Source organism: Episyrphus balteatus, chromosome 2 (genome assembly GCF_945859705.1).
Source record: "Episyrphus balteatus chromosome 2, idEpiBalt1.1, whole genome shotgun sequence".
Taxonomy (NCBI): domain Eukaryota; kingdom Metazoa; phylum Arthropoda; class Insecta; order Diptera; family Syrphidae; genus Episyrphus; species Episyrphus balteatus.
Genome location: NC_079135.1, coordinates 53,864,094 through 53,879,492, shown reverse-complemented (window position 1 = coordinate 53,879,492; position 15,399 = coordinate 53,864,094). Strand labels below are relative to the sequence as shown.

The following is a 15,399-nucleotide window of genomic DNA, read 5'->3' as shown; positions in this document are numbered from 1 at the left end:
GAAACCATATAAAGCCGCGATTTAAAGCTGCCAGACTTTTGAATTCGTTATTAGAACACATAAGGCTATAAAACTGCATACTTTGGTCATACCTTGAAAGTGTTCTTTTTTCCAAAGGAATAGGGTTTTAAAGCTTCTTTTTCAATAACATGAATGTATTTTTATACTCATCGTTATCATATTAATTTTTGGAGTAAAAAAGATACATAAATACAAAAACTGCTTTTATATTTTTTGGATATTTTTTTTATTTTCAAACTCTTTAGTTTTAGCTCAAATCTTACTCTAATATTGTTATGCCTATCATGTTTTGTTTTTAAATCTCTTAATTGGATTGGTTTTTGAATCCATATAAATTGCCTTCTACGAAACCAATTAAACCGCTAAAAAAGTTTATCAGAAAACATTGCTTATAAAAGATTGAAAAGAAATTATTCATTTTCAACGATGTAATATTTCAAGCACTCTTTCTCCCCAATTCATCGGGTAGGCATAAGGTAAGTCATTCTTTAAGCTAAAATCAACATAATCCTATTAAAGAAAATACCTATGCAAAAATAAGCTTTAACAAAGCACTCTAGCATTTTCACTTGCTTTTCAACTATTTCACCTTTCATTTTTTTGTTTTTTGCTGAATTTATTAATCTAACAAGAAAAAATAAATTTTTAAGCAAGAGTGACAGAAGAGTTATAAGCTAATAAGAGCTCTTGTGAATGCATCAAATCGATATTTTCCTCTTAATCTTTCAAAAAGAAATAACAAAAAAAATATGCAACTAAAGTGTAACCTTTGTCTTTTTTATATATGAATCATAAAAAACAAAGCCTACACAATGAAAATTCTTAGAAAACAAAATGATGCATAATATATGCATATGTATAGAATATAGTATGTATGTATGAGAAGTGGCTGGCTGCATCTAATTGCAATGCGGCCAAAAGCATTCCCAAAGAAATCCTTTGACATATATTTGCAAATATTCTCTTTCCATAAAAAAGGACTTAGTCTTAAGTTTTTTGAGAATATTCTTCATCGTTTTCACTTGCGAGATATACTCCTACACACGTAAGTAGATACCATGTGGGATCAAGTAATGCATTCATTAGAAAGTGGAACTCCAGACACTAAACAAATTGAAATAGTGTATCATGGTATAGTACTATCAAAGTGTACCTCGAAACCAGAGTCTGGGGGCAATCTAATTTTTCAGACTAACAAGGGCACTTACAATTAGTATTTCATAAAAATTATAAAATTTCATTAACAGACTAAAAAAAAAAGAGTTTGTATCATGAACTTGCTAAAAAAAGAAACTATCCTAAGAAACTATAAGCAGATGCTACCAAACAGAGAGTTCAACTCTTTTAAACCATACCAACTGCAATCCAGTAGTCCTTTAGCGTCCGTCTTATTTAAATTAGCATTTTAATATATTTTAATATTTTACACGCTCTTAACTAATGTAATGAGTTTAAGTCTTGCTCATTTACATAACTTTTTAAATATTTGTGGAACTTTGCGAGATGTTACTTCAGTTATTTGGCAGAAGTTCATTACTGCACAATGGACTTTGAACAGCTTGATGGGTAAGTTGCAATATAGTTCAATTCAATCAATTAAAATCTAATAACCTTTGAAGTGGACAATAAATCTATACCGAAATTTTTCCTAATTAATACCTATGTACATAATTTAAATATTAAAAGCGTAATGTCAATTTTTTTAAAAATTATCTACTTTTGGTTTTTATTGAACTGGGTGCTTCCCTGCCAACTGAATACTTATAATATCCGCTTTGTGATACAATTATTTTATTTTTAAAGGAAAATCATTATATCACTGTTTTTTTTTTCATAGATTTGATGACGATGATGCTCAACAGATAATATACAGAAGCTCCGTATATGTACCCGGACTTTCAAAGAGGCTGAATAATGCACCAATAAAAGAAAGATTAAAAACAAGGATAGCCTTTAAATGGTAATATATTGGGCACGTTCAGGAAATATTAGGGACTAGATATTTAGACAACGTCATTTTCTGAACGGAAATTTGAGGAAATTGACTAAATTAGTTTGGATATGATGCTATGGTCAAATTTCAAAATTTACTTAAGTATTTTACCGATCGCATGGGGAAGACACTTTAATGAATAAATAATATTAATTATAAACCGATAATGCACTTTTTACTCGTTTTTCACACAAATACATTTAATTTTGCTAAATTAATTCTTTAATTCAAAACAATCTGCTGTCATGTTGACAAAAAACACTTTCCTAAATTTTAAGGGAAAATTTTCTTGCCTAACTTTCCAGTTAGCTTTCCAATAAAATTACCTAAATTGGAAAGATTTTTTTTGACAGCTGACCAATCAGAGACCGAGAAATTACCTAAATATTTAGTGCCTAACATTTCTGAATCTGCCCATTGCGAACGCTGTCAAAATTTGTTTGTCAAAAATGGGCACCAATCTGTCAGTTCGGCCTTTAATTTTTATATTTCAATCGCAGTAAACAGGAAATTTGTTTTTGTTTTAATTTATAAAATGTCATTAAAAAAATTATAAATTAAAAAACAACAAATTTTCTTCGTGTTTCTTCGCGGAAAGTGGTCAATAATTGTTAAAAAATTATTGGTGTGCGTGGTTTTTCGGTTTTTGTGCGGTTTTCGTCGGTTATTTAAAGCAATTAAGAATTACTATAGCTGACATTGGTCGCCAAATTGTCATGTTTTGACAATTTGGCGACCAATGCCAGTTTGGAAGATATTACCTTTTTATGTGTAGATACTGTGGGTGATAATAATCATACTTGTCCTGCAGTTTATATTGGGACCTCAAAATAAAAACTCAAGAAAAGAGTTGCTGGACATACATTTGATATCAGATAAGGAAATCATCATCATCATCATGTCATATAATTAAACGGCGAACACGAATTTTGTGGTACAAAATGCGCGGCCCACAAAAATCGAAGGGGCATAAATTATATACCGAACGATAGGAAATGCTCTCGAGATGTGCAGAATGTATAATTTTTTAAGTTTTTTTTTTAACCGAAGTAGGTAAATTAGTTAAATTAAAATTCGATATTTCAGTTAACAAAAAAAAAACCAAACAAAACAAAACAAAAACAACTGGAATATCTGTTGGAAAATTTCCAATCGACTGGAATGAAATGTCATTCATGACTGAATGAATGAATGAATGAAAGCATTCAGCGAAAATCAAAAACCATTAAGGTGGTTTCACATTGGTGCGTTGTTTTATGATCGCATGTTAACTATGGTTAACTTTCATTGTTTCAGTTATCTAAGTTTAGTTATCTAAGTTTAGAAGTAAGATGTTTGTTTTATTACCATGATTTTTTTTTGTTAAAATCTAATTCTATTAAAATCGAGTCTATTACTAAGGCCCAATCTTTTGTAAACACTTTTGATTATAAAAAAGGTAACCTACACCAAAGGTTATACAATACATTTTTGTTTTGCAGTATTTTTATACAGGGTGTCCCAAAAGTAATGGATCAAACGAAATATGCTGATAGGCCAACTTTAGGGCTCTCAGAATTTGGTAACTTGTTCATCCCAAATTCTTACGGTTTTCGATTTAATGCAGTTTTTGTGAAATTTCGAAAAATCCCGACTTGGCAACAGTATTTTGCTTCCTCCGCTCATAATTGATTTTTGTTTTTTACAATTCTTTCACTAAAACATTGCCAAATAATAAGAAATAACTAATTAATCAAAATATTTTTTATTTCATATGCCATTTTGATGCAAATTTATTAACAGTTCCATGTTTTATAAAAACTCAATTTCATACTTTTATTTCAGAATAACACATTGAAAAAAATTTGTATGGTGTGACACTGGTATATTGCTTTAAAAACTTGGCGTGTTATTGCAGTTTTCAAAAATGTATAAAAGTTTTCAAAGTAGAAGTTAGAACTAAAGATATTACAATTTAAATGCAACAAAACAGGGCTTTTCAGAGCAAAATAACAAAGAAAAATAAACACATTTTCTCGGCTGTTGTTTGTTTATTTCTTTTTGAATAAAAGCCTCGCTTTTTGTTTGTTATTTTGCTCTGAAAACGATTGTTTTTTTGCATTCAAATTGTAATAACTTTCGTTCTAATTTCATCTTTGGAAACTTGTATACATTTTTGAAAACTGCAGTAACACGGCAAGTTTTTAAAGTAATAAACCAGTGTCACACCATACAATTTTTTTTCGGGATGATGCTCTGAAATAAAACTACAAAATTGAGTTTTTATAAAACATGGAACTGTTAATTAATTTGCAGCAAAATGGCATATGAAACAAAAAATATTTTGATAAATTAATTATTTCTTATTATTTGGCAATGTTTTAGTGAAGGAATTGTAAAAAACAAAAATCAATTATGAGCGGAGGAAGCAAAATACTGTTGCCAAGTCGGGATTTTTCGAAATTTCACAAAAACTGCATTAAATCGAAAACCGTAAGGATTTGGGATGAACAAGTTACCAAATTCTGAGAGCCCTAAAGTTGGCCTATCAGCATATTTCGTTTGATCCATTACTTTTGGGACACCCTGTATAAAATCACTCAAAACCTCAATAATGAAACCAATGAAATCTATCTTCGTCCTTTTCTCTCTTGAAAAAAACATAAGAATTTGACAGTTCCTTTGCCATTTTACCAAGTTTTCACTTTTAGACTTTTACATTTTTGCATAAAGGCCCTAATATCTTTTCAAAATGGTATAACATTGTTGAGTAATTTTTCCATATTATTTAAGTTTTGTACCCTTTCAGAACCTTTCAGAATACAAGAACTTAAATATAATATGGAAAAATTACCTAATAAAAAAGTCGGATTTCTTAAGAAAAAAAAATGTATCTCCGTTATTTATGGAATATTCTCAACAATGTTATACCATTTTGAAAAGAGAATTGAACACACCAACTTTTAAAATGACTTTCCGAATTATCGTAGTGCATTTTTTTTTTGACACTACGATTCATTGAATTAGAGTCATTTAAAAATGTTTAGTACTTAGTTGGGCAAAAAAGTAATATTTACTTTAAAACTGATGCAGCTGACTTCAAATATTTGAATGCATTTGCAAGAAGGGTTATTCAAGGTTCTGTAACAAAAGAAAAAAATGAAAAAAATTAAGATTTGTAGTCACGGCACATGAAAAACCGTCACAGGGTAACCGTTTTTCGGTTTTTTTTCGATTTTTTATTTTTCTGATAACTGTCACCACCTACTCTATCTACCGTTTTCGTTTCGACGTTGACTTTTGGGACACCCTGTATGTAAGTGTTAATTGTAGTATTTGAATTTTGATGTCTCCGGGAATATGCAATAGGAACAGAAGGGAAGCAAATTATGTACATATTATGTTTTGAATAATTAAATTGAATAAACACCCCTGAAGAAGTAAGAAACACTTACGAAACGTTGGGAAAAATAATGGATAGAACTTGTTTTATTCGCATTTTTGTTTAATAGACCAAAACAGCCTAATAACATTGACAAATTGTTTAATGTATTTTATTATATTAAAGGCTTGATGAAGGGGACAACCTGAAACCGGATGTTTTTTTCCGGTGTCACTTCTATATATAATTATTCAATGCTGAAACGTTGCGCCGTAAAAAGAAAATAAAAATTGAATAAAAGCCTACAAAAAACTATTTATTTAAATAAAAGAACTGTGGAAATAATGTTTTTTTTATGTTGTTGCTATATTGAATGACAAGTGTGCAAAGCCCTTCATCTTGGTTTTTCAACATACTTCTAGTAACAAAAGTTGCAGAAAAATTTACAGTAACAATGATCCAAAAAGTGTTAGAAAATATTGCGTTTGAACGAAAACTTAAACAGTAGAAACAATTTGTATTTAAAAACATCTCATATGAAAGTAATAATTTCAATTGAGATTATCAGAAACTGAAAACATTGCGTATAGATAAAATGGTTGGTTGGTTGAGAATACTTAGAAGTTTCTGGAAAGGCTTTTAAAAATGTTACAAAATGTTATAAAATGCAAAACAAGAAAAAGGAATTATTAAGAACTCTTAAAGAACATTTATAACTGCGCTTATTCCCGTAGACACACTTTTAAACACTCTTTTTAATTAACCTATAAAGCTTTTTAAAGAATCCTAAAAAAGAGAGCTTTCCTGGAATATTTTTCTCATTAAAATACATAGGTAGAGTAGATTCAGCTGTGGTGTAAGTGGTAAAGAGGAGGCAGGGCTAAGTTAATGTAAGCAAAAAAAAAATAATAATGTTTCATCAGTACGAAAATGGTTTCTTTTAAAATTCAAGGTTAGGGTTTACCTTAAATTGATTTTTCAGGTTCTTTGTTTTGAAACAAGGGTGTAAATTTAAGAGGAAACTAATTTTTGTTCTTAGTCTATACCTCCATGCTCCATCCTAAAGCTATTCAACAACATTTCAATGAACGTGTTATTTTCGAGGAGATATAAAAGTGCCAGAAAATGTTAATTTTATTGAGTTCTTGACTGAAATGGTTCCATTAATTATACGGAAATTCTTTTGATAGGTTGGTACTTTAAACATACTTGATTATGGTTTAATGATATTCATTTTAATGAAATAAATGATTATTCTAAACTTAAACATTTTTAAATATTCATATAAAAATAATAATACTTACGCTGTGAATTTGATCGTCTGATAATATTTTCTAAAAATGTGTTTTGAGGTGCAACCAGTCCTCTCCTTCCTCCCGGCATTGTAAATTTACGCTGTTATGTTTCTAACCGTTGTTACATATAAATGCACTTTACTTGTCAACACTTTTATGTTCATCCATTTCGAAGTCTTTTGTTGAAATTCTTCTAGTTGGTTTGAAATCTTTCATTTTAATTAACAAAACTTAATTTTACTGCCAATGTTAATTTTTCATTTTTCATTCTTCTTTTTCTCCAAACTGTAATTAACAATTTTACTATCAATGTGTTGAGATTGTATTTAAAGACATGTCATGTTAACAATGTTGTATCTGTTGATGAAAAATTAAAAAAGAAATTGAATTTATGTACATAAAATTTAGTTCTTTTAAAAGAATATTCAATTAAGCTGATAGCCTTCTTCGACTTGGGTAGCTAATTTTATAAATTTTTCCAATTTCACTTATGTATTCTCTAATTTTCTCTAATTTCCAATTTGTTCGTGAAGCAAAGGAAAATTTGTTCGTGAAACAAAGGAAAATAATAAACGCATGCATAAAAATGGAAATTGCATTTCCTTTAACTCCAGTTAAACCAATAGTTTTCAAAAATTCCAGAAATTAACAACATTTTTTAATTAAATTCGTTCTAACTTGAACTCTTCTTCCCTGGATCCAGATCAAAAGAGTTTTTCTGAATATGGGGGATCAAAAGAATTTTTTTTTTCTTTTAAACAAACAAATCTTGGACTCTTCATCCGTGGTCACTGTGGCGTATGCGTAACCTTTTTGTCAATAGAAAAACTTAAATAGTAGTCATTCACAATTTTACATGTGCGGAATACTTTTCATATTATAACTAATGTAACATTAAACACACACACAAACACTAAAATTGGTAAATAGAACTAAAAATTTTGTCGTTACATTTTCTTGTTCTCCTGCATTTCATAAACATGTGTTTGTAAGTTTGTAGAATGTAAGATCATGTTTCTATATTTTAAGGTCTTATTTGTATTCAAATTAAATTTCATTCGTAGTTTAAAGGAACTTAATCGGGTATTCTGCAGCTAACAAAGTTTTGCTTTATTAATTTCTTACATTTTTCCAATTTTACTACGGCCAAAAGTAAGAGACGACATTTTGTGAGAAATACAACTGTATTTCTAATGCATACACGCTCAAAAAATAAAAAAATACTAAATAAAATGTTAGTAAATTTACAAAACCATGCATTAAAATACATATTCGCAAATTAAAAATTCGTATTACTTTTTATTCCGTAGAGTTTATAAATTCCTTGTAAAGGCTTTGGTAAATTTTACAAATATGTAGTTCTGAAAGTCTGTAATGTAGGAATTTATTTTGAAATAGCGTAGTGTGTAAGTGTGTAAGACAGTCAACAAATATGTGATAAAAATGTATAAACGAATTTTGCATTGAAATTTTATATTTACAATCATTTTTTTTTTGTAAGCAATACTGAAATTTACAACTCATCTTATTTACAAATTAAAATCATATTTTTTAACTTGAAATATTATTTTTTTAACGAAGAAAAAATAATAAAAGTTATTTTTTTTTTTCAATCCAAATATGTAAAAGTTTGCATTAAAAAAAAAAAAAATTATTGGAACCGAAAAATAGTTAGGTATTGCAACTAAAAATATTTTGCTTTAAGAAAATTTTTTTTGGCAAATGAAAAATATATTGAAAATAAAATTTTTATTGCTAATAAAAATATTTTTCATTAAAAAAAATTTGTTTTCTTAATATTCATCGAATTTCTTATAATTTTGACTAAGTATTAAGATTATTTAGTTGGCATTCAAATCTTGCTTCATTTTTAAGACTGTGTGTGAACTGGACCGAGGACAAATTTTTGACAATACTGAAGTAAAAGGATACATTTTCAGCTGTTAAAAATTTATCCTGCTCTGGGAGCCGGTTAAATTTTTATTTTCAGAGGATACATTTTTGACAGAAAGTTTTGTCTATTTTTTTTTTAAATAAAATTATTTAAGAACTGAAATTAAAGAAAGGAAATTGAGAAACTAATACAACATTATTGTCGTTTTCGATTGGCCGTCCGGAAGCGTCCGGAATCCATCAGAAGCCTTCTGAAAGTGTGAAGAAGATATGGGAAACTTCTGACGTCACACTGGTGTGCCTTCAAGCTCGGATTGATACTTTTGGCTAAGTATGCGTGAACAGATTGAGGCTTTTGGCTAAGTATGTGTGAAAAGTGGCATATGCGTGAAAACACTGTGCTAACACTATGTGTGTATAATTCAATATAAGTTCAAGTGACATCAACTCCAAAAATGTATAAAGCGTTTCGCCCAGGTACGACAGTGGGCTCATCAGTTAGATCTGTCGTACCCTTACTAAGACGCCTTATTTTGGTCGATGTTTACCGACACTATATAAAACTCACAGCATGAATATACTGTGAATTATAATATTCTAAGGGAATTTGTTTAAATTCAGACACTTAGAAAATGTATGCCCGTGGTCAGGCTTATATAATAACGAAGAAAACAATAACAAAAATAATAAAGAAATATTAAAATTATTTTTAATTTAGGTGGAGTGATTGAATATAATTCAATATAAGTTCAAGTGTCGGTAAACATCGACCAAAATAAGGCGTCTTAGTAAGGGTACGACAGATCTAACTGATGAGCCCACTGTCGTACCTGGGCGAAACGCTTTATAAATTTTTGGAGTTGAGGTCACTTGAACTTATATTGAATTATATTCAATCACTCCACTTAAAATAAAAATAATTTTAATAATTTTTTATTATTTTTGTTATTTTTTTCTTCGTTACTATGTGTGTATTTCACATTTATTCACAGATACAAACTAAATGACAACAACACGAAATAAACAAATGGGTTTTGGGGGGTAAAACGTACGAAAGTTTCCCATCTCCTTCTGGGTATCTCTGGTTTTATTCACACTTAAGGTCCAACTATAATAGGCATATGCGCGCATGGGCTTATGTCAAAATCGAACCAACTGCTTCGTTCTGTTTGTTAAAACATGAGAAATGGAATAGCCATAATGAACATACGCGGGCATAGCCTTCTGTCACAATTTACATTTTTGTTTTCCATAATTTTTGTTTAAAAACGCTTTGAATTACACAAAAATATTTTTAAAGCTAACGAAAGTTAACGAAGCGCGTATATGCGCATTATGGCTATCCCATAAGAGTTGTGTATGGTCGACAACTCACTCATGCCATTTTGACATAAGCTCATGCGCGCATATGCATATTATAGTTGGGCCTTTAAATGACAGATAGAACGCTTCTCAGAAGAAAAATTCTCTTGTTGATTTCAAAAGAGAATTCACTCAAAATCACTAATATTTAAATAGTTAAACGTCAAACTAAATTTCGTTGTTAAAAAGCAAAAAAAATTTGATTTGATTATTCACCAGTACAGATATAATACAGTAAAATAAGGAGAAAAAAGGGGTAAATCTCGGAATGAATGTTAGTAGACATTTTTTTTGCTCAATATCTTCCTTTTGCCATTCTATAACATATCTCAAAAGTCTAGAAAAATCTCATGTCCGCTTGTCGCGATTTCAAGGTCAAATCGCGAAATGGAGATTTTTAAAATTAGCAAAAATAGGCTATGGTATTATATACACATATGATACATGATTTCAAGGTATTTTTTAATGCTGATTCCAAAAAATTTAGAATCAAGACAATCTGACGTCTCTGGAAAAAGTTATACTTGTTTTTCATCTGTCAACTCATATTATTATAACAGTTGCAAACTTACTGCCGAAAAACCCTTAAAAATGATGGTAGATGAACCAAATTTTGCATGAAGATTTTAGAATCCATCATTATTAAAAATCAAAACAATCCATTACAAAAAATATATATACCTACGAAATAATGGTATTTTTTTTATGGAGGGGCAAATTTTAGGATATGCACTAAAGAAGATTCTTGTTCATCTTAGGAATAAGTGCAAATAGGCTAATTTTTTCATTTTAATCTTTGTTTGGATATTCTTTAACTACCCTCAAAAATCTAAAAAAATCTCATGTCCGCAAGTCCTAATTTTCTTGGTTTGAAAATAAGGTGCAGATTTTAAAAAATTGTAAAACTACACTTCAGATATTTGTGTCAGATCAACATGAATAAGGTGCATTACTTTTCATTGATGGTCAGGTTGACTTGTTTGTGAGTTTTGTTGGAATTAGTGTTAAAAAATCATGTCGCTTATGTTGGTATACATATAAAAATTTAAACTTTTCTTATTCATTTTTTAAAATCTGCACCTTATTTTCAAACCAAGAAAATTAGGACTTGCGGACATGAGATTTTTTTAGATTTTTGAGGGTAGTTAAAGAATATCCAAACAAAGATTAAAATGAAAAAATTAGCCTATTTGCACTTATTCCTAAGATGAACAAGAATCTTCTTTAGTGCACATCCTAAAATTTGCCCCTCCATCAAAAAATACCATTATATCGTAGGTTTATATATTTTTTGTAGGGGATTGTTTTGATTTTTAATAATGATGGATTCTAAAATCTTCATGCAAAATTTGGTTCATCTACCATAACTTTTAAGGGTTTTTCGGCAGTAAGTTTGCAACTGTTATAATAATATGAGTTGACAGATGAAAAACAGGTATAACTTTTTCCAGAGACGTCAGATTGTCTTGATTTTTAGATTTTTTGGAATCAGCATTAAAAAATACCTTGAAATCATGTATCATATGTGTATATACTACCATAGCCTATTTTTGCTAATTTTGAAAATCTCCCTTTCGCGATATGACCTTGAAATCGCGACAAGCGGACATGAGATTTTTCTAGACTTTTGAAGATATTGAGCAAAAAAAATGTCTACTAACATTCATTTCGAGGTTAAACCCTTATTTAACTGGATTAATATAAAATTTCAGAATTGATTGAAAGCGTTTCAGACTATTTTATTGGATTTCAGAATGAGTGAATCCTTGAGTGATTCCAATCGAAAACGCCATATGAGTGTGTATTAAGGAAAATTAATATTTTTCAATACTATCACTTTATTAATGATGAAACAAATTGTTAGTGAATGGTAACATAAAAAATAAAATTCACAGGACAACGCTTGTTGGAAGTAAATTGTAAATACTTAGGAATGTTTTAAACACCATTAATTCTTTTGTTTAGCCATTAAAAAAAATATTAAGCAACTTCAAAAATTTATCTCAATTCACACAGCTAAGAATGGAACTAAATTTTTGACAGCCTGAAATTTATCTTTTGACCTCAATAGTGTCAAAAATGTATCTTCGGCTAAATATTAAACCCAATGAACACACGGCCTAAATCAAATAGGGTAGCAATAACACTGGTCTGCAAAATTTAACTTTTTTTTCTCCTTCAAATAATTTTTTGATATTATGAAAGATTAGACTTTCTTGAATCTAAATCTGGTTTCAGAAAAATTCTATCTGGAACCATTTTTGTAAACATGACTTTTGAAAAATGTGAGTAGTTTCTAAAAAATCTCGCTTTTAGATTCCTTTGAACTTGTATAAAATTAAAACTATTTGTCGCATTGAGCTCAAATTTGGAGGACTTATTCTTGTTATGACCTATCGATTGACACCAAATAAGTTTTTTTACATTCATGTTTACTCATTTTTTAAAATACTGATTGACAAAAAAGCAGACATTTCGAAATCCTTTACTTTTTAGTAAATCCTACATGAATCCCATTATATTTAAAAAGTCAAAATATGTAAAAAAAAAAAAAACCAAAATAAAATACATTAAACAAAATTTTTACGTGTTTTGTAATTTTATATACTATTTTTCTATTTAGAAATATCTTATTTGTAATAAACCATTCGATAAACTGCCTTGTAAAGCTTCAGATTTGTTTCTCCTAGAAACAATAGTACACTTTTCTTATAGTTTTTGATGTGCTGAGTTAGAATCCGAGATCCAAAAAATTCTATCATGTCAGAATTTTAAGATATTCGCATTAAAGTATCACAAAATCAAGTTTTTTTTAGAAAAACTCAAAAAAACTACTATATCTCAAAAACCAGAGCTGACCCAAATTTTTTGAGTTCAGATTCAAAATCAGTAGATTAAAGTCCATTAGAAAAGTATACTTTTGTTCTATGAAAAAAAGATATATTAATTTTTAGAGATCAGTTTTTTTATGGTAATTTCTAATTATGTACCACATTAGAAAACCTTCTGTCGGTCGGTTCAAAAAACAAAACACTGTTTTTATGAATTCAACTTACAATATGACAGTTTGCAGACTGTTTTTAAGGCGTTTATGAGACGTGTATACATGGGTGAAGCGATGATGAGATTCCTTCCTGCATTATTTGTTGGCAGCTACACACATTTGACGTGCTTCTGATTTCAGATTCGGAATCAGCATACAAAAATCCTTTAGAAAAGTATAATTTTATTTAAAGGAGGATTTCCTTGCAGACCAGTGTAATTGCCGAGACATCTCAGCCATTAAGTTTAAAAAAGGTTCAACACACTATTGATAATAGTGAACTTCATAACATTATCCAGTTCAATTAACCATAGGTTCAAATTATGTTAATAAACCGCTTCTATTAAAATATTTTTTTCTTAAGTCCGAAAGAGGAAAACTCAAATAACAGTTTTGATTGATTCTAATACAAAACAGCTTAAATTATAGTAGATAATGTTAACTTTTACTTTATTTTTTTTTTTATATATTGAAAATACAATTGATGTATGAAAATGAATGCAACTGATTCCGAATAAAGTGAAATATTGATAAAAATATGCATACACAACCAGTTTTGTAGAAGAAATAACAGATGTGATAACAGACCTTGCAAAATATATAAATGAAAAAAGGCCGAATTTTTAATATAATTCTTTTATTTGAGCAGTATTTTAAAATCGCAAATTTTAAAACACAGAATCATGAATTTGCAGAATTTTGAATTTACAGAATTTGTTCAATGCTCAAAAATAACATATCAATTTGACTTAGATAGAACGTGACTGACATTTTATATATTTTCAAAAGGAATACATTAAATTCGGATATGGTGTTCTTAATTGCATTTGCATCTTCAAAAAAGGTTTGAAATATTTCCTACCCAACATCCTTTGACAACACTCTGATACCTGTCATCAATATCACAACAATACACAAAAAATCGATTTACCTACCCTTCCTTTTTTTTGCAACAAAAGAAGCTCAAAGTAACCACAACGATGAAAAAAGAAGAAGCTCAAAGTAACCACAACGAAGAAAAATGTCACCCTGACTGATGGCAAAGATGACATAACGTATTATCTTTTATATTTATGAATAAAGTAAAATGCTATTAAACCCTCAAAAAAAAAAAGAAACAAGCAATAAAACTTGCCTATATTATTTTTGTTTACGTTGGAAATGATAAAAAAATGAAAAATACACACACAAAAAAAAAACAAAGGAATACCTACATTTAAAGAAGTGAAACCTAACATGCGCAGAACAATAATAATATGATCTTTTAATTTCTAATTATGTACCACATTAGAAAACCTTCTGTCGGTCGGTTCAAAAAACAAAACACTGTTTTTATGAATTCAACTTACAATATGACAGTTTGCAGACTGTTTTTAAGGCGTTTATGAGACGTGTATACATGGGTGAAGCGATGATGAGATTCCTTCCTGCATTATTTGTTGGCAGCTACACACATTTAAGAAACAGTCAAAGTTCTCTAATTGTAAGTATTAAAATAAATGCACAATATACATCAATAAAAAATGAATCTGATACATTACTAAAAGTAAGTAAAGTTAGAAGGTAAACAAATGTGTAGTTTATTTAGATATAATACAACTGTGCAGGAATAATCCAAACAATTAAAACATACGAGAACTTTTATCAATTGATTTTTATTTTTATAGAATCTGCATTGAATTAAGCGTATCTCTGCATATTAATACCATCTGCGATGCAAGCAAACAAAGTTGAAAAAAAAAATCCTTTTGAATTAAGAACATCCTTCTTTTAATTTAATATTTTAATTTCAATTAAAATGCTCATTTAATTAATAAGAAATTTTTTGTAAATTGGACTTAAATTTATTTAAGAATAAAATTCTTATTAAAATCAATTATATTTTAACAGAGTTAAACTTATTTCATTTATTTTTATACGAAATCTTATTATTTTAAGAAAATAAATTTAGGAAGAGCATCATCTTGATTCTAAGTAAGTAATCATCTGTGTTATAATAGCTAGATTTCCTGGTCTAGAATCTAGAAAATCAGGTAGGTGTAGAAAAGTTAAGAGTATTGGTTTATTGTCAACTTGAGACTGTTGTTTTCTTCCATTTTTGTAAAAACGACTTCGATGATGGCTGAAAAGTCAAATTATATGAAAATTCAACATGACTCTTTTGTATATTGTTCTTAAAAATATTATGTATACAAATACAAATTGGGTATTCCGCATTCCCCTTCAGTACGCTTTTTCACCATTTCAACACTTTAGTTTTCTAAATCGATTTATTTCAATTCCTTTTTATGATAGGAAAAAATATCCTTTAACGGATTTTCCTCAGAATAAAATAATTAACACCACCTTAAAAAGTGCAGTTTTGTATTGCATTACACATGATGCGTTCAGAATAATAATAAATGAAAATAATAAATCCAATTGAAATTTG

At 28.8% G+C, this 15,399-nt stretch overlaps 1 protein-coding gene across 10 annotated transcripts in view; it reads right to left on the bottom strand.

The window, feature by feature from the left end:
- The window catches only part of LOC129908508 (potassium voltage-gated channel protein eag), a 46,183-nt gene that overhangs the window by 26,201 nt on the left and 4,583 nt on the right, over positions 1 to 15,399 (bottom strand). For 9 of the 10 annotated variants that reach the window (XM_055985048.1, XM_055985047.1, XM_055985056.1 and 6 more), the window contains exon 2: positions 6,680 to 7,027. In XM_055985048.1, coding sequence (XP_055841023.1) covers positions 6,680 to 6,758 — 79 coding nt within the window. In that variant the 5' untranslated portion in view covers positions 6,759 to 7,027. The remainder of the gene's footprint in view (positions 1 to 6,679; positions 7,028 to 15,399) is intronic. The other variant, XM_055985050.1, reaches the window with a different exon arrangement.